Source organism: Leptosomus discolor, chromosome 1 (genome assembly GCF_034619465.1).
Source record: "Leptosomus discolor isolate bLepDis1 chromosome 1, bLepDis1.hap2, whole genome shotgun sequence".
Lineage (NCBI taxonomy): Eukaryota > Metazoa > Chordata > Aves > Leptosomiformes > Leptosomidae > Leptosomus > Leptosomus discolor.
Genome location: NC_141391.1, coordinates 3,245,357 through 3,267,985, shown reverse-complemented (window position 1 = coordinate 3,267,985; position 22,629 = coordinate 3,245,357). Strand labels below are relative to the sequence as shown.

Here is a 22,629-nt window from a genome sequence, read left to right as displayed (position 1 = left end):
AGTGAACATGATATAAAAGATTCAAACAAACTGTTACAGGACAAGAAGAAAGGAATCAAACTGATTCAAGATTGGTGCTTTTCAATCACAAAACTTAGTACAAACTGCTGCTTAAGCAATAATAAGCTTTGGAGAGATCCTAAACAACCCCACGTGTATCCACACCTGTTGTCTGCTGAAGTTCCAGCAAAGCTTTTATCGTGGAAGTAGCTGACTGAGATTCACTGGATACATCCTGGTAAATTATTGTAGGGCTTGTGTCCACGGCAATTTCATGTTCTGACCAATCTTGACTTCTTGAAGCAATCACATGGACTACAGGCTGAGAATCTGTTTGCAAAAGAACAAAAGGCACATCAAATCATCACAGAACCATTTTGGGATGGAGGTCTCTTGTCCAAGTTCTTGCTTTAAAGCAGCGGTACAGTTCAAAATTAGACCAGGTCACTCATTATCCATTACCGTTTTGAACACTGACAAGGATGCACACTCTCATTCTGCAACACTTCAGTTTTTATTACAACTAACTCTTGAAGTAGAACACTGCTGATGTTATGAACAGTTTCCAGAAAAAAAAAAAAAAAAAAGAAAAGATCCTGTATCTTAGTTGTTTGTATAAGATTCCGCTGGAACAATCCAAGTTCAGCAGGTTTCTTTGTATGTTGAATTTGCCTTGGATTGAACTCTTTTTCAGAAGGTTTTGGCAGTTCAGGTGATCAATATGTATTCAGCATTCTGAATTAACAGCTCCTAAATTTTGGTAAGTTTGTCGATTTACTTAAATGTCAGTATAGCCCAACAGCTACAGAATTATATAGAAAAGGTGACTGAAAGTCACTTGAGTACATGCGTTTCACTGAGAGACATTGGCTTTTGTCTGATGCAGTGATACACCCTAGGGTCACTCCTGGACAAAGACTGGGTGTTATTTATGCCCTATTATTTATCCTCCTCTATCATACAAAGAGATGCATCTGTATGATAGCTTGAAGCCATGGCAGCATGTCTGACAGGTGTCCTGATGCACATACATGTGCCTATAAAAGGACAAAAATTTGTTGGTCACATAACAGCTTTCAGTCATGTAGTGGAGATGCTTCAACACACTCAGGAAAGAAGGTAGAAGAGGATGGGCTGCCAAAAAAAAAAAACCCAGCAAAAACCTACTGCGCTATCTCTGGCAGACTCCACAAAAAGAGGGAACATGCTGCAGGCCACAGGCAAATCAACAGCGAGTCAGAGCCTAGCAAGAAACCATTATCTCCACTTTTCACATAGGAAATGGGGAGGTATAGCCCATAAAAGGTAAATAAAGGCATAAAGGAAGGGAACAGACACTCACTGCTAACACTGGGTGAAAACCTGTGCTAAAAGGAGATGCAGTGAGTTATATGAAACTAGGTAGCGTAACTGGGAGACAGTCCATTCGTATTTCACGCAACAGCAATACACACCTTGGGAGCTCTGGGAGGACTCTGTAGAAGAAGAGCTGCTATCAGTGTAGGTTTGCGGTTCTTCTTTCACTTCTGGGAGAGAGGAGTTTCCTGTCTCTGCTACCCTTGAGGCCTGCTGTAACGTTTCAGTCACCAACTGCCTGGTTTGTTCACTCACAACTGTTGCTTGAAATGTCACTGGCTTTGGTTTTATGAGAACCTAATTAGAAAGATACATTTTGTGTATAGGAAGAGCACTCAAGAAAACAGATCTGAGAAGCCAGAGTACAGGGTGCCACTCAAACAGATCAATGTACAAGACTTACATGATATTCATAATTTACTGAAAAAGTCTACCTGTAAATTCAGCAGCTCTGATTATTAAACCACAAAGCCCAAGTAAATGGCAATGCACAAGAAAGTACTTCTCACTCAGGAATTTGGAGTACTTAAGACAATAAACCACAAAACAGTCCTTTTTCAGGGCTGGATACAACTATGGTGTGACAAGAGAAAGCTATGCAAGTGAGCTGGGACATGCACTGCACTGATAAGGGCAAGCACCTCTCTGCCGCAGCCCACAATAAATACAGTCTTGAACAATCAAGACATGCAAAATATTCTTGAATATAGAAGTTTAGCTCTTCTAAACACTAAGTGCAACCAGAGAAAAAGCTGAAACTGAAAGCGTCCAGAAATAAGCCAGATTCTCTCTATACGGCCCCACCAACTACACAAGGTTGCAGGGACAACCTGAACATACATCAAGCAGAAAATAACTGCAATAAAACCTCTGATTTCATGGATTAGCTATGCCCAGACTCTGTGACTTTATTTCTCATGATCTAGCCATTAGCTGCAAGACTTAAACAGGCATCTAGAGCCATGACCAGACAGTTTCAGCTATGTAAAAGGCTTCGTAAATCCTTTTAGCTTGCTCTAGGGCCTCGAGAAACATCTAACAAATGCAAACACTGCGCTCAAGAAATCACAATCAAGGCCACCTTATTACACCCCTAAGTCTCACTCCCCACAGACATATATTAATCCTGCAACACATGTGGCAACACAGAGAAAAATTATTTACTTCCCATTAAAATTTAGGGGTACATTTCAAGACAGAAATGGGTCCTCACTGTACCTGCGTTTTCCCTTGCTGACCATAAACAATTTTAGTTGGGATGATTTTGGTGGCTGGCTGGACCGTGGACCCTATTCCTTTTGGCTGTGTAACAATCATTTTTGTGATGGGTCTTGTGGCAGTGATGATAGCAGGTTTTGCTCCTGCTGGCACTGCCTGAATAGTTTTCTCCCCCTGTAGAGAAGTCAAAGTTTACAGGTTAACTTAGTGAAATTCTTCAGAAAGACCCACTTCTCTAAAAAAAAAAAAATAAATAAATAAATACACAGTTACAGGTGAGCGTGTGTACCATGAAATCAACCTGCTGCTGCAACTAGACTTGTGTGACACAAAACCCATTCAAAGACCAAGAATAAAAACGTCTATGGCTTTGAATGGAAAAGCTACCGAAATCCCCTTTTTGCATTACTTCACCTTTCCAGCAGCTCTGAAGGGCTGAACAAAGAGGAGTAACTGAAAGATATTGACAAGTTCTTTAAGTTGCTTCAAAGAATTCACATAAATTCCAACTTTCCTCAAATCCTTTGCAAATGTTTTTTAAAACCTCTTATTTCTATTAACACTAACTTTGGCAAGACACTTGCAAAACTTGAACTGAGATTCTAGAAAGAAATTATCTAAATAGAGATCTTTGTATTACCCTCATGACCAAGACATTAATCACGTATGGATTACTTTAAACTAAAAGTTCACTTAATAAAACACAATAAAATGCAGATTCACAGGAAACATTTGACTTTGGAATAGTGCTGACATATCACTAGGCTCCAGATAGCTTAAGAGCAAAGACATTGAGCTTGCTCTCTTTTAGCTTTGCATAGTAACAAACCAGATGAGGAACACCACCAGTTGCTAGCTCTCCCAGGATTCCTACCAATTCCTATCAAGTGGCTGGAAATCCCAAGAACCGTACTTGTTTCAGAAACACCATCACATTCTGGTGGTTCCTACTGCGTAACACCATGAGATTTCCACTTGTGTGAAAATACAGCTTTAAGTTTTGTAAACCAGGAAAGCTGAAAATCTAAAAAAAAAAAAATAATAATCCTAAAATGTTTACAAAAAACCCTCCCTACTCAGCTCTGCTACTTGTGAAGCCTTTTAACCATTACATGATTAATGCGTTAAATCTCACAGATCTATCTAGGAACATAAAGCACGTTCATTGTTTTTATTCACTAGCACTTATAGGTAAATCCAGCTGAAGCTGGAAACTTGATTTACACCAGGTTATCCAAAAAATAATTCAGCACTATACAATACTCAGGGACAGGATGTCACAGTGTCACACCCCACATAAATTGAGAGGTGGCACCCTTACTGTGAAGGGACAGTTTATTTCTGCCCTTTACATCCAAAAGATAAAGGGTTGGAGATGCGAGTTTGTAACACAGGACCGTGGTTCTCACTAGAGCACAAACAGGGTAAGACTCCAGTAATTTTCTTCTACTTAATCCCTTCAGGATTACAACATCATTCACCATGGAGAAAAGGCAAGCTCAAAAAGTTTTTCTTTAACTTTGAGAACATCCCCAGCTTGTTTAAGCATCTTTCATATCCTGCAAACCAGACTTGCTTTTCAAACATCCCTGACATTAAGGCATGCTGTATCTGTTAAGGAGCTCATGCACAGTTTGCTTTTAACAGGGCCTTTAGCAGAATGAATGCAGCAGCCACCACACAGCCTGTCACTCGGCTACTGATCTGAGCCTTGAAACTCCTACTTACCCCAGCATTCAACAGCGTCGTGACAACATTTTTGCCTGGAAGCCCTTGAATTGTAGTTCCTTTTCCAGTAGTCTTTTGCACAACGATCACATTGGGTTTGGATGTCATTGGAATTGTAGTGATTTTGGTTGTAGTTCCTAAATTTGCGTGGGAGAAGATAGAACGCGCAGTTTACCACAGGTACATTTCCTTCCCCTGTGCAAGTTGGTGAGCTATACAGGAATCACTGTATTTAAATCTGACGGCACAACAACAACAACAAAAAAAAGGCAGCACCTGGCATAGGAATTTATGTCACCCGACTCAACACACAAAGATTAGACGCTCACTCTACAAATCTTTCACCTACAGTAAAAACAGGCACACCCAGGACAGAGTAATTCTCTTCCAGGACAGTCAGCCCCTTCTCACAGATTACAGAGCAGACTAGTAAAGCTTTCTCATATCCAACTTTTCAAAGGCTAGAATTAGGAGGGGGCATAAGCACACTACTAATACTCAACTCAAGGTCCTATTTGCACAGACAAGTATTCTTCTACAGAGAACCCCTGCAGAAGAATCTACGTACCAAGAACGTATCTCCGGTCAAGAGAAATACCAGCTCTTTCTGGCATTGAGCTGTGGTAATACAAGTGATGAGTAGTGGATTGAAAGAAGAAAAGAAAAAAAAAAAAGCTATTGTTTTACAATCAGTTCTTAAAAGTTGAGTTTAGAAGCGTGGGGGTTTGTTGGTTTTCTTGTTTGTTTGTTTGCTTGCTTGTTAGCTGGGGGTTTTTTCCTTGGGTGGTTTTTGCGTGGTGGTTTTTTGGGGTTTTTTTTGAAGAGCTGTGTTGGTCATTTCTGTTCCTTTCCCAGTATTTAATTAGTTTCATCCCCTGTATCAAGTTTTTATTTACTTGCAGTGACAGGTAATTCTGGTCAGTCCTCCAGTCTACAAGAGTACATACACCGATATGCAAGGCATCACTGTTTCCAGACTGCCATTTCAATATCTACCCAGTTTTTATCAACACTTCCACTTTCTCCTTGAAGAAAGTACCACTCAGTCACAGCAGAGCTGCAAACCCAAGGATTCCCCATCGCTACCTTCTACCCATTAGTCACGACTGTAGATATTACACTACCTATTTCAGATTAATAATGCTACTAATTCTGGGAAAGGGAAGACGTGCTGAGACAAGATCATGATTTACTTAATTCTAGTGACTTCAGAGGCATCCCAAGACTGCTCCCTCAGCACAAAAAACAACCAGAAAACCCAAAAACACTACCCCACCAAAAAAAAACCAACCCAAAAAACAAGAACAAAATAAGCAGGCATCCTTTCCAAACTTGTGTTGTTTCACAATAATCCATTATCCTCATCAGGATCAGACAGGGGTTTCCCCATATTAGCTGGTGCTCAGGAGAATAATACTTGCATTTGTGTAGATACTAGTAGATCTAGAAATCTTCTTAACAACTCATCACACCCACAACAGGCTAAAAGTTACTTGTTCCCAAAGAAGCTACCCTATCAGCCCTAAACATCATTTTATAGAAATCAGGATCTGAAAAACTGAGGTACCTCTACCAGACTCCACCCCAGACTGGGCTTCACTGGGTAGCTTGTGCAGCACCTTGCAGTGACAGCAGCTGGCTGGGGCCACGTCAGGTCTTTGCTAAGCACCAACAACGGGACCCCTGAGTTACTTAGAGGTATTACCAGACAGGCTGGAGAGACCCAGCAGATCTTGCTGTACACGTGCACCCAGCTAGGAACCGCAGCAGACCTTCTCTGCGTCCGCACTGTTAAAGGCCAAAACAGACCCTAAGGAACTGTGACTGGTGTGAGCGTGTTTGGTCCTGGTCCTAAAGAGACCCTACGTTTACAGGCTATACCGGCAGGGAGCGTCAAGGCTGGTCAGCAGACTAACACCGATAAGCAGCAGGGTCTGCATGAGGCTGGGAGGAAAAATGGTAGAATACGGGGTAAGGGAAAGACGGGCTGACACTGATAAAAGTACAACAAGATAAGGTGGCGACCGCACAGCTGAATTTAACATCCACAGTTCATTTTTATTCTGGTTCTTTGGACGTGCAAGAGAATAGAAAAGGACAGCATCCAGATTATAAACTGCTTTAAATTGGGGCCAATACAGTTTTCTGACCTTTCTGCCCTCTAACAGAGGACAGTAGAGTAGTTCTCATCCCCAACATTTCTCTTTTCCTCCCAGGCTTCCCTCACATTAGATGTTTCCTTCTCAAACCCAAGAACTACTGCAATCCTTAAGAACACTTTACACCTCCATAACTTCTACTCATTATTTTCTTCTTCATCCTCAGCTATTTTTCTTCTGAACTAGCTTCTCCAATAAAGGTCCTAACAATTATCTGAGCATGGAACCCACAGAAAAGCCCCAACCATTCAGAGCAAGTGTAACGTTACTTTTGAAATAAGTCTTAATATCAGAGTACCCATATGCCTACCAGAAACAATATTACTGCTGATAATCTTCCCTCCCAGAGTAGCCAGTGATTTTGGTACTACGGTGATGATGCTACCACTTGTAGTTTTCACGTAAGTAGCAGCCCCTGGAGTTCCAGCCATCCGAGCCCCTATAGAAGGGCTAACTGTTGGCCGCGTATATGTTGCTTGAGTTCCTGTTTTAAAGAGAGAACAAGAAAGTTCACCGTTAGAACATGATCCTCTAGTAGTATTAGTGGAAAAATAAGTGCATTCAGGAAGAAAAACATTAGCTTTTATTCAAGAGACCCCACACTGCAATTTATTACCACCCTTTACAATTCTCCTAGTCCTTTTTAAACCCACAGAGCAATATTCAAGCATGTACCAACTTTAAATTAACGTAAGAGCCTTCTGAAGTATCTCACCAAATGTTCCATCACTCCCATATTTTAATTCATATCCTTGGGCCTAGATTTTAATTTTCAATAGGGGTTTAGATTCTGCCTGTATGTTTGCCACTTGTTCCCTCAGACACCCACGAGTAAGACAGGTACCTGATGACACTACCAGAACCGATCCCTTCCTCTCCTGAAAGACACCTATACCTTCTCCTGTATGACAAATTGTTTGTAAAGGACACCACCAACGACTGGTCTAAATATCACCCCAAGAGAAAAATATAATTTGCAATGATAATGCAAATTTTATGGATTTAGCATTTGAGACCACAAAAGAAGCCTCCTGACATGGTATAAATGTCAGTCTTTTCAGGCCTACTCCTTCTCAGAATGGAAACAGAACTGAGTTCACAAAAGAAACTTGCTCAAAATAACAATACGAGTCAACAGCTACGTGAACATCATAACTCCATTCTGCTTGTATTGATGCAGATAGTGCCCTACAGACCTTAATTCCTAAGGACCACAGAGCAAAACCGTTTGTTGTCACAAGAAAGCCATGTGTTCAAATCCAAGAGAGCACAATACAAGTTTTACCAATTAAATCAACTGCAAAACTGCTAGATTTTATGTACTTAAAAATGCTTTTGTGAAGTACTTCAAAAGTTAAAAAAAAAGAATATTAACCATTGGTTTATGCTAATATTTCCAACCCATGCTAAAAATTCAGGAAGTTAAAGAGTTTTCTGAAAACTAGGATAAAGCTGCCTTTCAAGTTTTCCTCATGCAAGTTTACAGTCTGAACAGCCTGTATTATTTCTGATCTTTAACCAATAAGAAAACACAAATACAATTAGATCCCCAGAAAAACACGGGGAGTTTAAAATTCAATTTACTGGCCTTTTTACAAATTCACTGCAGGACTATGAGCAAGTCACCTTTAAAAGCCAAATACGTAAAACAGGAATGATGCTGACCCATCTGCTTGAGGTACATAAAAGTTAAATTAACGTAAATTGCCTAATAAAAGGTGCTACGAAAGTGCAAAGTATCAGCAAGAAAACTTCCTTGAAAATAAACCCAGTGGGGAAGGAACAATCATATTTGTGTGTACCAATTCAAAAAGATCATAAGAAGAACAAAAGAGCAATTGGTGCAAAAATCCTAATCGAGAGTAATTATCTGCAGGATTGTGACTGTGCTGTTGTGCTCACTGTTCACAAGAGAGAAGTGCTTTTTTTTTTTTACCCTAATAAACCATGTTTGATCACCTGTATATGTCTGGGTTTACCCTCCCTTCCCTTCTCAGAGCCATAACTTACCAGTGGGAGTAGTGACCAGTTTAGTTGTCATGATAGTCCCATTACTGCTAACCACCATAATAGGTGAATTGCTACTGCTGGGCAAGGTCGCTGTAACTGGTTTGGGAAGGATTTTACTGGGCTGCACCTGTTGAGTGATTATTTTAACACCTAGGAAAGGAGAAAGGTCACTGTTAAAATACAGGCACGAAAAGTTACTTTCTGAAATGTTTTCTCAGACCAAGCCCTAGTGGGCAAGTAGCCTCACAAGGCTTCTACTCTGAGCCCGTGTATTCTTGATCCTGAAAAGAACTTTTTTTTTTCATTTGGGTTGGGTTGGTGGGGTTTTATGTAGATAAGAAGACAGTCATCATCTTTGCCTTTCATGTGCCTGTTTCAATTCCTAGCTACTCCCACTGAGGCATGGGATTCCATTCCGTCATTGATTTGTTGTAGTGATGTTTAACCTTTTCTGGTCCATGATTCAAAAAATAGAATGTTTCCCAGGAACCAACAGGTTGCAACCAATAATGAAAAAAAATGGAACAGTCCTTCATCAATTTAGTCTGTAAATTCTAACGTGTCTTAATTAGCCTGGTTGAATTTCAACCCTCTGAATAAATTAAAAAAAGCTTTCTGCGCAAAGAGCATTAGTGGGTGTGAGGAAACAACTGTGGCTAGGGAAGGTTGCTTTAAGTAAACTGCTCTCTCTCCTCTTGATTTATTGGTTATCTTGAAACCACAAAGGAATTGGAATGAATCGAGCTCCAAGTAGAATCAGCAAGAACAAAGGACCAAAGGATGAGGACACCTTAGTACAGCAAGGATTCTGCTCCCTCTCTCTGGATTTGTGTGGTGGAATGGGACCTCCGAGAGATTCACTTCTCGGCCGCAAACCAGGAGATTCATCTCATCTGTTCAAAAGTATATCCAGGACACTTGCATCTTAGGTTCTGTTCCATGCCAAGGTAAGTTTACTGCATTGTGTTGGTCAAGTGCCATGAAACACCTGGCCTGAATTCATCCCATCGAAATGCAGGTACTTATATCTGTACACAAATATTCCTAGGTGAACAATTTTGATCACTTGGGACATGAAACATCCTCCAGAGATGTTTTCTTCTTTCTACGCTGACTATAAAAGCAGTATGAAGCAAGTGAGCTCCAAACTTAAATAAACAATTAAATTAGGAAAAAGAAACTGAAGCCTTTGCCTCATCCAGACACAAAACTGGATAAAAAAATAAAGCCTCTGAAAATGGATTCACATCTTCCAGAAAGAATAGGTATCAGACGGTATTTCCAAAGAAACTAACTAAAAAAAGCACATTGAGCCTAAACCCACAGTAGAAGGCAAGGACTGAAGCTCTTATTGATGAAATACTGCTCAGTGACTGGAGGATGGAGGCCTCTTATCTGTCTTCATTAGTAGCTATTTTTTCTTAGGCAATGGTCCTATAACCCAAAAGGAAGTTTATCAAACGACAGGAGCAGGGCTGTATTTTTTCATTCTACGGTCTATTTTAATTCTTTGACCTAAAGAGTGGGAATATGAAGTAATGATTTTACTGACATGATTAATATAAAATACGGACATAAAAATACTTTGCACTTTGATAGCACTTCTTCCTTTAGAATTAGGTAACTTTGCAAGCATTACTTCTTACTACATCTTACGGAGCTAAGAAGCGTATTCGATGGCAAAGCCAAGCCAAGACAGAAAGATTAAATGACTTGCCCAAAGTCAACTGAATGAATCAATGTTACAAAAAGAATCCAGTCCAACTTCCAGTCTCAGATCTAATTGTACGTGTTTTACAAGTACCTCAAAAGTAGGTTTTGATTTCTGGATTCAAGAAAAGAATTAAAACATGGATTAACTTCTTTTTCCAGTTGATACAGTTGAACAGCTCTTGGATCTTCAGAAAACTGGTGTCTTCCAGGCTGCCAATCACGTTACTTTTGAAGATATTTACATACCTTTCCATCTCTAAAGATACAACATTAATTCCTAAAGCATGGTCTGTAATACCAGAACCAAACAAGAAGAGTGACAGAATCAAACTCTTCAATTCATGTTAACTGAAAACATTAAGATACCCTTCACCATTTAATGGAAAATCCTGTACTCAAGCAATTAGGCCTTAACGACAGCTCCCCATGCACATTTTGGGACAGAATTCTGCCCTACTTCCTTGAGTTGTGGTTAGATTTCACCCGTCAGCAATACGATCCAAGATTAACTCCAACTACCTGATTCCTGTTTGATCTGAATGGTGGGCTTGATGCCAGGTGGCAACTGAGATTGCTGTGGCTGCTGTTGAGCTACAGAAGACTGCACCAGCTGTTGCTGCTGCTGCTGCTGTTGTTGTTGCGGCTGTTGTTGCTGCTGCTGCTGCTGTTGTTGCGGCTGTTGCTGTTGGGCCTGTTGTATTTGGTGCAGCTGCTGTTTGGGGGACTGCTGATGCTGTTTGGGAAACTGTGCTAAGATCTGAGTTGGATTCCCAACCAAACCTTTCGGGGAAGGTAGTCTGGTAGAGGCAACTTTAATTGCCGATGTAGACACACCTATGAAAGAAGAGTAAATGGTTTAAGACTGAGCAGTGCCACATGAAAGAATAATATTACGATTTCTTAAAATACTTTTGCATTTAAACTGTCTTTCCTACTGAAAAATGCACAGATATACACGAGTAAAAAAAGGTCCCAGATAGCAGAAGTGCTCTGTTCAGAGGCAAGGGAGGTTTATACAGATCTCCAGTGTGGCAGCGGAACAGCAGACAACGGAAAGACCAAAATCCCAGACTACTTCCTGCACCTTTTGTAGTACAAATAATTCACAAATATTTTCAAAGCCCGATCTTTAAGCTTCAAGCAAGCAGAATATTTACAGTGAAAATCATGACTACAGAAATTCAGGGATATAAGAATGACATACATGAAACTCATCGACACTAGAAGGTAGCACGTGTTAGTGAACTCCATGTTACTTTAAAAGAATGAATCAACTAAAGTAATGCAATTTAGAAAACTGTGGAACACAGGTTTTGTGCCGATAGGTGAGGTGATCTTACAAGTAACAAAGTGATTAAACCAAATTTGCAGTAAGATGGAAAGACAAAGTTCCCAAACAAATCTTAATACTCATTTCTGTCATTCCCTTACATAGTTGTCACAATATTTCCAGCAAAATTTGGCTTAATCTATAATTCTAAACTGCACATCCATAAACACCAAAAAAGACAAGCAAAGTCCACGTCACATCAAGGTAGCTCTTAACCAAGTCCCAGCTGTAGCGGAAAACAGAGAGAAAAATCTCCTCTCTTATTTCTCTAGATTTACAGATGGCAGCTATAATGATGGAAATCATAATAAACTACAATTGTGGCAAACTAAATAAGCAACCCTTTCTGCACTGCATCATCTCAGACGGTTTCTCCATTTTCTTGGTCAGCTGTTTTCATTCACAACTTTAACATTCTTCACATTTGGGGCGATGATCAGTTTATGTCACAAGACGTTCCACCAGCATCTTCTCCCATGACACCAATAGTTTTGGAAAAACAAACTGCTGAAGAGATATTCCACCTAATATACTTCAGAATTACAGCCTCTTCCATGACCAAACCCAACTAAAAATCCACAGTTCAAACACTACGAACTTCTCCTGTAGGCCCTTTTGCTCTCTAGATTAGTATCTTCAGGGCCTGATGAACAGAAGCAATATGGAAGGCAAAATACCTCCTCAGCCGTGATTTGGTTGCCCAGCTTTTTGCGGAATGGAACAAGAATGGAAAATACAAACCAGGAGAAATTGCAATGTGACACTTGCCATTGTCAGGCACAGTATTTTTCAAGCCACTGAGGCCCTTTCATTCCTCCACAGCTTCCCCTTCAGATGTTAGCTAGTGGCTGTGGAGCTGAAACAGTCAAGCTAGCATACACAGTTGGAATTAGAAATCAGAAACCTAGGAATTTTAATCCAGGTCTTAAATTTTTAAGGACTTGAAAACTGACATGCTGATAAAATACAAAGATAAAAGGTGTAAACAATTTTTAGCTTTCAGAATTGTCATCAAGATTAGTTACCACAAGAAATATTCTAAAGACCAGGCACGTCAAGCACAAGCTGTATTTATTTGATGCTAACTTTGCACGGGTTTGTAAATCAGGCTTTAAGAAGCAATCACCTTCAAACATTGGAAATATCCATTTTCCGTGCAGCAGATAAGGTTCTTAAAGCCAGTCATCTTGAGGCTATAGCGTTTTAATGCTGCAAGTAAAATCTTTTCAAAATAAAAAAAAGCTATGCCACTCCGTCTCACCAGATTCTCTTTAAAAAGACGATCTGCACATTAATTATTGAAGTAAAGAGGAAGAGAGCTCAACAAGAACTTTTGTGGAATATCCGGGCTCAGTTTCATCAGTGAACTTCTTTCACATTCCCTGGGCTTTACTTGTATGTAAACAGAGAGGGCAACTCCCTTGCGCTATTCACAAAGCAAAATCCAACCCATCAGTGAAGAAGCATCAGTGAAAGAAACATTACGGCCATACCTTGTGCTACGGTTGACATAACCACGGACGGTGTTGATGACACCACAGCAGTCACAGCAATAGTATTTGCAGTACAGGAGGGAGTGGAACAGCTACTGCTGCTGCTGCTGCTGCTGACCAAAGAGGACTGAGAAGCTGTTATAACCACTGGTTGCTTCTGAGTAGTTGAGGCAATGACTGACGTTGGGACAAGTTTCGTAACTGCTGCATAGTTGTGGGACTTTGAAAGGATGTTGGGTACAAAAGTTGAGCTTGGAGAGGTGGTTACTATTATCACCTGAAAGAAGAAAAAGAACAAGAAGAAATTCATTTGTTCTTCGCATTTATTCAAAAGCATAAAATGTCAGTAATATATCTGTCTATGTGTATTTACTTTTAGGGTTACATGTTTACTAAGACCATTTAAGAGTGTCATAATCACATTTGCTGGCAACAAAAAAATTTCAATTAGTTTGAAGAAGTGCCAATAAACATTTCCTTAAAATTAGAAAGGTTTGGGTGGGTTTTTTTTTTTGCCCAAAACGATTACTACCTAATTAAAGTAGAAATATCTCATGTCTGAAGGCAAACAGAGAGGAATGAACTACTTGGCTTCCTTAAACCAGGTCAGGAAACCTGAAGATCATTTTAAACGGAAGTGAAGGGATTTCCAGCAAGTTTTAAACACCATTCTCCCAAACCTTGCACATACATCAAGAAATGGCAATGAGAGAATAGATTTTTTTTTTTCCCCCTCTAACTTAACAAGCAGTTACTGAGTCAGTAATGGGAAATATTTTTGATCCACAAGGCTGTAAACAATCAATATTTCATCAGTGAAAGAAAGGTTTAGGTTCAAAACATTTTCTGCTTTAATTAGTGCTTTCAATAACAAGAAATTCTTCCTTATGTGTCTGAAAACCATTTGTCTGCAGAGAATAAACATTACCCCTAGCATGAGTTACAATTACAATGCCATGAATCTGATCTGACATAGAAAAACATAGAATTCATTATAACACTGGAAGAAGTCTGTTCTTATGCAACTGACCTAGCAAACTAAGCATTTCTTAAGTACTGAATATGGGGACTGTTTACGTAAAGAGATTCCTTTTACTCTGCTTACAGAATGTACTTAAAAACAGTTAAAAGAGAAACACACAGCACAGAAATACAACGTATTTTCATTTACCATGCAAGAATATTGAGAAATCGTTCTAATAACGGAGTTGTCCCAATAAAAATTTCATTTATTAAAACTTTTAAAATTAAAAGTTATTCATGATTTGATGTAACAAAAGTAGATAGGAAAAAAAAAAAAAAGGTATAGAAGGAGCAAAGAAAACCTGGGTCAGCTCAAACCAAAAGTCTTCCACTACTACCCAAGGACTACTGAAACCTTGCCTGATAGGGAAAAGAAATAATATGATAATGGCACCAGAAATAGACTTGAAGGGACAGATCAAGCCGTAAGAGATCAAGTTTATAATTTGGGGTTTTCTTTAAAAAAAAAAAGGCAGCAAATTTCACCACCGTGGCTGCCTCCGCCTCTCCTTTCACCCCAATGCTTAAGTTTTATGATCCCTGCTTCCTAGCTAAGCCTATTTAATACCTTGATCTGAGGAAAACCAAAACCTTACTACTTCCACGAGCTACAGCAGGTTGACCACAACTGACCAATGCCTGAAGGACATGGTTTCCACATCTGCTGCTCTACCACTTTATGGCATTCTCCAGGGAGATCATTTTCTCTGCACCACTCTTATTTTTGCTTTCTGCTTAACCATAATTTAATCAAAACACCCTTCTGCTCCTAGGCTACAAGCATGCAGATGAGCTGAACATGACACAACTTGATTCTAGTACCAGGCTTGCAGGTGGAAAGATCCTGGATGTGCCTCTGGAGTTTTACCGTGTTTCTTAAATGGCCAGTTAACACTAGAAATACTTCCCAAGTGTTTGAATTTTAGGGCTAGCTCCATTCCACCTAGGATAATTCATTTAGGAATACAGTCAAAGGACAACTTGCAGTTCAAAAAGGAAGATTATTCACCCTAAACTTCCTAAATAATCCGTAGTGCAACAGGTCAAGATCAGCATCTCAACTAAGACACGTAGGATGAATCTGGGCATAATCACAACTCCTGAAGACTGCTCTTATTCATTCAAAGACAGAGATAAAACCATTAGTCCAAGATTAAATAAAGTGTTATTAAGTGATAATCACACAAGGAAAAAAGCTTGTAAAGCATTATAGTTCAACAACGATCGCTGTCCTGCAACTATGCACGTCTGGGTCTATTTCTTTTTTCAAAACTAACACAGCAAAACAAAGTATGTACGAAGTATATCCAGAAGACAAAATTGTTGGGTAAAAATTTAGAAGTATTAAAGCTCAAATCACAACTACTATATTCTTGAGGTACTATCTCCTCACGTACACTGAAATGATCAAAAGTAAACTCATCACAGGTACCAAAACTGCATCGCATCTTTTCCAGCAGAAAGGCTGCCCGATTTAAAAAGAACTAGCTGCTTTGTTGTTGTTGTGGATTTTGTTTGTTACCGTAAAAGCTAATTCCTAACATACACTGAAATTAGTGCTGTCAGCTCTGAGAGACATCAAAACCACGTCCCTGAAGAAACAAAGGCATTAACTGCCAGAAGCGTCACTAGCTAGATTCCTTCCGTGTCCTCGACAGAGGACCTTACTATAAGAGAATCCAGAAATTGGAGCTGTGACATTATTACTTGTTACGACAAATCTTCCTCCAACCTACTAAAATGTCAAAACAATTCAGAAAGCTGGCATGCAGAAATGAAGAATTTCATTCATCTCCAACAACTTCACTCATACCCAGCAGCACTTGTTTAAAATAGTACATTTCCAATCTCAGTGTAACAAGTCTGACGTTTAATTTAAAACTAATAAAAGGGATTTCTCCCACCAAAATGATCCAGTGACATATTTTGGCATACCTAAATCCAACGAAAGAGGGCAGTGTGACAAATACAGATACAAATGCTACGATGGCTCCCTCATGAAAGAAGCGATGATATTCCTATCGTTGCAAATTAGCGAGAGTCAAATAATACTACACAAAGCAAGCCCTAAAATTTCCATGTCACAACAAGCACGGGCAGAACTTCAGAAAAGAGTACCAACAGTCCATTCTCTTCCTTTTGGAGATTTAATACACTCCCATCTTTTAACTACCATGATAAATAACACTCTTACTTAACACAACACTACAGACGTTTAAGGTAAAAAAATTCTTCCTGCACAAAAGATGAGCCTAACCAGAGCAACAGGATGGGTGGGTTAAGCTCTACCCTAGCTGTGGATTTGCTGCATTGAATGCAGGACATTTTATTTGACGTTTATGCTCACTCATGAATTTCTATACATGTATTCAGAGATTAAATTTGATTAAGGACACTGTTAAAGAACAGTGAATCAAATGAAAGCATCAAAGAGCTCTGAAGTGGGAAAAGGCCAGAAAGCAAGTTCTTTATTGCACATTACTTCAGTTAATCTTCCTTGGTTTTAAAGTTTCCAAAACTCAGGACATGGGAACTCTGCTGATCCAAAGAGTCATAAAACAATTAAGAAGACTGATAGAACAAATACCGTGTGAAGGTTTGGGCTCAACAGTCAAACTGTCACAGTTGGAAAAAAATGCTTGTTAGTGGCCAGCCTACCATCAGTCTGTTGGTATCAAGGCCAAATTAATTCCACAGACCACACACCCCCTCCCAGCCTGCCTTAATTAATCACCGTACCAAGAATGAACTTGGTCTGAGCCATTAATCTTTTTTTTTAAATCTTAAGAACAAAAAAAGCAGACACATCTGAAACGCTTCCTAAAGCACGGGAAAACAGTCACGCCGTGGACGAGGCACATAAAAATCCGAGTCCGATATAAAAATCTCAACAGGGAAAACCTTTTCCACACGCTGCATTCTGGTGAAAGCTGGGCACGCTCAGCGGAAATAACGCAACTGATTTTGACCACTGCAACACTGTTCATGTGGAATGAGAAACGGCACGCTAGTACTGAAAGGAAAATAAAGCCCCCCAGTCTTTGATCAGCTCCAAGAATAAGCTTTACAGACCCCAAAAACTAGTCTCTAGACAAAAGGCTTGGCAAGGGAAAGCCCACGCCACCTCTCCTGGAATTCTACTACTGCAAAGAATAATTACACATAAGGAAAATAGAAATAAGAAAGATTACCTTTGACCAATAGTTGTTACCATCTGAAGGCTGTTCAGTGGCCTATGTGATCCAGTTCTCAGTGGACTAGTGTCCATATCACAAAACCCAACACCACAAATGGTACTAACTGGCAACCTTGTTGGCAGTCTCACCAGAGAGGCCAAGAATTGAATGAGCATGGAGACTGAATCCCCTCTCATCCCTAGAAGTGGTCCCTTCAGGTCAGGGTTGAGGCACATTGGTGGGGCAGTCTGGGGGAAGCTTGCACTCCCGCTGCCTGTGCTGTACCTGTTCTGTGGATAAAAAGAGGGCTTCAGTCTCCACGGCTGTCAATCCAGGTCCTTTCACACACAGGTGAACTAAATTCATACAAGAGTTTGGTTTTCTCTTTGTTTGTTTTAAATAGGGATTACCTTACCCCAAGTGCAATCCTTACAAAACAGCTAGACAGTTCACAGAAAGGAAGAGTCGAACATCACATCTTATTCATTGATAAAACCAGAATAAAGTAACATTTGGCAGCTTCCCCCACATACCTTCTGTGTTGTCGTGTTTGTTGTCTGTGTTGAGGGCTTAGTGAAGGTTATTTTCACAGGCGACATGTGTGGTGGTAAGGAGTTGGCAATGCTCTGCATTATATTACTCATCTTGGGGCTGCCACTTACAGGCACTGTGATAGTTTTAGTGACAGGAGTCACTGCCTTCGGGACTTCTTTCAGCAGAACAGGGGAAGAACTAGAAGAATTTGTTCGCCGTCTTTTGCGGGGCTTTTCATCATCATCTGAGCAGCTGACACCTGGAAAAGAAGTACTTTTTCTAAATTATATTTTCCCCATCTGTGGCTCTCAGCGCTTTCTAAAACACTACAAACTTGCAGAGTCTTACACCCACTTTCAAGCAAGATAAAAAGAAACAGAGGATAAATTACATCTTACGGTCACAACTAACCTGTATCACACAACAGATGGTCTTAGTCCTTGATATAGACCACACTTACAGTGCCATAAAGCAAAGTAAACCCCCCAAAAACCCAAGCTACTCAGATACTGGGTTATTTCATTCCGCTTAAGAGATTAAAAGAACCTAAGAGTCAGTACAGGGATTTCATTCTGTCTCCACAAGTTTGACTAATGAGACTACACACACCGGGGGTTTGGGATAACATCATGCACATTCCAGTTTAAACCTTTACACTGTTGTTTTTGCTGCTGGTTTTGTTTACAGCAACTGGACCACTGAAGTTTATCCTCCTGAGGACTTCTCTGATTTCAACCTCTGTACATACTTCCACGCCATGCTTATCATTACAGTACCCTTCTCCCTTTCACCTCAACACAGCACCCTGAAATCTTTTTTTTTTTTTCCTTTTTTAAATGACATACTTTAACTGTGAAGGTCAAACCTCACTTTAGGAGCTTCGGCTCTGTTTGGTGCGCTTTGTGCAACAGATATAAAATGGCACCTAACACACCATCGCGAAAAACAACAGAAATCCAGCCTCAAATGTGTACGTTCTCCCTCACAATCAGCTCCTGCACGCATAGAAAAAAAGTATCCCGCAATATTCAGCTAAGCAACGGATAACCCTGTCTGCAGTGTGATCAACAGATCTTAAATCCACGTGAAACTCTCCTAAGTAGGCAAAAGGTTCATAAATTGGTACACATTACAGAAAGACAGTTTAATTACCTTGAAAATCTCTTGCAGCTACTGGGTAGCATCTACATTTACCAAATTAGCCAGTGTTCAACCATTAAAAAAACAGAGATATGCAGAAAACACAGAATCCCCCTACAGAGACCAAGACTGAAGGTGTTGTTCTGTACGCCTGGGGCTCATAGACAAAAAAATGCTGTCACGGTAAAAAGCGGCCTTGCTGGTAACTCAAGAAAACTTGGTTGGCAGTCAACCTCTAATTAGGGTCAAGATCTAATTACGGTCAATCTCTAATTAAAATAACTAAATATTCCGGCATTCGAAAAGCGAAGATGCAGGAATTAACATGGACAAGAAAGTGCCCAGTAGCACAGCGAGGGATTTCTGAAAAAGGGGATTCTCTCTTAGCACAAGTACCAGCTCATTTGCAGGTACACTTCAGAAGGCTGACAGCTGTATCCACACAAAGGATGGGAAACTGAACTAGAGAAGAGCAGCAAAGGCTCTATTTTAAGTTTGCTTTGAACTCCAAAAAACAGTTTCTGTAGCAGTACAGACGAAGCGTGGATCTACGAGTCTGGATTTCAAAGCTCTAATCAACCATTTACTTTACGGCCCTGAACATGCCTACTGGCATGGTGGTTTCCATCTGTAAAGAAGAGATTGGGTGACATGACTTTAAGGTCTGTTGTGAACAGGCTTTTAAGTATTACTGCGAGTGCACTACACAAACTTGTAACTGTGAGGTCACTAATCACATTGAAAATGCGTAGGAATCTCAATCTTTTTGAATCAAAAATCCACATGCAGCTAGGGCGTTAGGACACAGCTGTTATTTTGGTGGGTCACCAAGAAATACTGAAGAAAGGGCTGTATGTTTGCAATCCTCATCCACCAAAAAAAAAAAAATCTCCCGTAACACAGAGGTACAAAAGTAAGATTAAAGTAGCAGAATATTATTTCATGTTAAGTACAGCTCATTTCACCTCCTGATTTCTCTGCTGGGGTTCTTCAAGAACATTATTCCTGTAATTGCGTGTTAGAAACTGCATTGGTACAAGTCTTCCACAGCGTTTAGCTAAAAGGTAATACAGCTCGACTACAACTCACACTTGACAAGCCAGGAAGCAGAGGCACGGAGAGGTTAATGGCTCAATCAGACTGTGACTTGAATGAAGTCACAGAACAGATCAGTGGCGGAGTCACGACTGTAACTCAGGTCTCCCGAGTCTGCTCGTAAGCAGGTTTGTTAAAACTAACGTGACTGATATGACACATTCTGAAAGACACACAATTCCTTAAAAAAAAAAAAAAAAAGGAACAAAATGAAGTACACAAAGTGTGGGAAAAATTAAATCCAGGGATGGATAGAATAAAATTAAAAACCTTTCAACCCTCTATCGTGTGTCTAGACTGGTTTTATACTCATTACCATGTAATAATTTAATAGAGGTCTAAATTAAATTTTTAGGAGGTTAAGAACATTTTCCCCTGAATCTTTAATCTAAAGCTGAGTGATTAGTGCGCTAAATCAGAAAAATGAAAAAAATCTTAACATAATGGGTTCCGTGGGCTGATATAGCCATTTAAAGATGGTGGTTTGCAAGCAACGTTATATTTATGTACAATGTGACATTTCTGACTAGCTAGAAATTTATACAAACATGCACATATAGTATAAACATTAAAATAATTTTTAAAATATTAAAGGTATCCACAGCAAGCATAAAAATAGCATTTATGAACGTCACTATTAATCTTTTTGTCACCTGCATTTTGACAGACACCAAGTAAGGACAGAAGGAAATATTTTTAATTAATAGTTAAATAAAACTACCTTGGATGAGCTGAGCATATGTACGAGGACGTATTCTGCTTTTAGAACAAGCTGATTTACTAGCCAAAGAAAGAAGGGGGGGCTGATGACAAGAAAAAAAGACCGCTTCTAGACGTTATGTCCTGAATTTCCAAATTTAAATACATGAAGGTGGGTATCTGGTTGGATTTCACATGGAGTTTTCACAGTTGCCCAGAAATGCAAGCCTCACTAAGATTCACTTCCATTTTGTGATTTATTTGGCCAGACACAGTTAATGTAAGCACATAAATGCTTGCCAAATTACTGTATTCTAAAAAAGTCTAGGGCAACTGTGAAAGTGGAAAGGACGCGCCTTTTCTAACTCAAGTAAGTAACTGCTAGGAATTATTTAAGCAGAAGGAAGAGGGAAGTCCTCTGCAGAAGCAACCAGAGACACCTTAAAGACAAGTTCTGAACAAGCTGGATTAGAAATCCACTGATATACAGCAACTCCTATATTTTCTTTTCAAAATACTTTTCACTCTCGTTGTCCTTGCCATTACTGCTCCCTGCAGCGTTTTACAAGAAGCGGATTCATCCTGAACACGATTTCTTTGAAAAAGGGAAGCAATAAATTCACTCTTTAGACTAAACAAAGGCATAAAGGCATTAAACGACTTGCCCAAGGTCAGAGTGTTTAACTCGGTCCACGCTTCAGCCACAAGACTGTCCCTTTCTTTCCCTTTTGTTAATCAATTGCTAGTATCACTTACTTTTGACGTAAACAGTACTTCCACTTGGCAAGACGACTACATTGGAGGCTGGACTGGCGGGTCTGGGGGACTTCACTGTTGCTACACTGCCACTTGGAACAGGGGTAGATGTTGGGGTTGAAGTGGTACTTGTGTAGGAATAGCAAACCACCACTGAAGAGGAGAAAAGACACCTTCCGTATAACCGAAGTGCAGAATCCCATTATCCTATCACTATTTTAACAATTGAAATGGAAGCCAAAGACTTATTGGGTCATTATCCACATCTCTGCCTCTGCAATCCAGTTTGACCTAAGCATGGTCATGGAATTAACGGCACAGACACCTAACCTCCCCTCCTCCCGTTCCCAGAAATCTGTGCGGCCGCTTCTAGATTTTTTTAATCTGTATTAATCTAAAGTTTCACTCTACAAGTTGTTATTTTCCATTTTAGCATTAATTCAGTATTTTGATCTCTTTGCTTTTCTGTAAATGACCATATCTAGACTGGTAACTGATAGAAAACAGCTACTGCCTCTCATCAACAGGACACCGGTTGAAGAAACCAAAATATTCCTTCAGTAACAAATAACTGATTTTGCTAATCATCTTTTTCAAAACTTATAAGTAATAGTATAATGATCCAGTATTTGTTATAAAACCAGAATAAAACAGCCTGTTTCAAGAAGTGTTACACATTCTCCAGCTGTATGAAGCATAATTCGAGCCTATTCAGCCAAGCTAGACGGAATGCATACCAGCATTATTTAAAAGGAACTGGGAAAGCAGAAAGCAATCTTTTAACTTGTTAACTTGATATGTTTAATCTGAAGTAAAAAAAAAAAAAAAAAAAGAAAAGAAAAGAAAACCAACAAAATTTTCTTGACTTTCACCAAAACCTACTTACATCTTAAAATAAAGTGTTCTGAAACATCTTTCATCACTTACAGAACTTTACAAAATCTTAAGCCATCGGTCCACGCTTTTATAGTTTAGAGAGCTTAACAAGTTAACCAGTGAATTTCCCCCTCATGTCCTGGCAATTTGTTTTTCATTTCAGTTTGCCTGTGTGCTCAACAACACCAAGCTGTCAGATTTATGCTGCAAAGGCATCTTTAAAAAAAACAAAAAACTCACTTTTTTTTATATTTCTGTGAATACTGTTCAATAAGAAAGATTCAGAGATTTTTAAAAAAAAACCCTAACACTTAAAATCTAAG

At 39.6% G+C, this 22,629-nt stretch overlaps 1 protein-coding gene across 4 annotated transcripts in view; it reads right to left on the bottom strand.

The window, feature by feature from the left end:
* EMSY (EMSY transcriptional repressor, BRCA2 interacting) overlaps positions 1-22,629 on the bottom strand; it is a 38,051-nt gene that overhangs the window by 8,477 nt on the left and 6,945 nt on the right. The window contains exons 5-15 of one of the 4 annotated variants that reach the window (XM_086481638.1): positions 21,431-21,583; positions 17,740-17,999; positions 13,008-13,284; positions 10,876-11,018; positions 10,704-10,809; positions 8,472-8,621; positions 6,772-6,945; positions 4,303-4,439; positions 2,575-2,748; positions 1,455-1,653; positions 166-330 (exon numbers count right to left, since the gene is read on the bottom strand). In XM_086481638.1, coding sequence (XP_086337764.1) covers positions 166-330; positions 1,455-1,653; positions 2,575-2,748; positions 4,303-4,439; positions 6,772-6,945; positions 8,472-8,621; positions 10,704-10,809; positions 10,876-11,018; positions 13,008-13,284; positions 17,740-17,999; positions 21,431-21,583 — 1,938 coding nt within the window. Of the gene's footprint in view, positions 1-165; positions 331-1,454; positions 1,654-2,574; positions 2,749-4,302; positions 4,445-6,749; positions 6,946-8,471; positions 8,622-10,703; positions 11,019-13,007; positions 13,285-17,739; positions 18,000-21,430; positions 21,584-22,629 lie in introns of all 4 variants that reach the window. The other 3 variants (XM_086481639.1, XM_086481641.1, XM_086481640.1) reach the window with 3 other exon arrangements.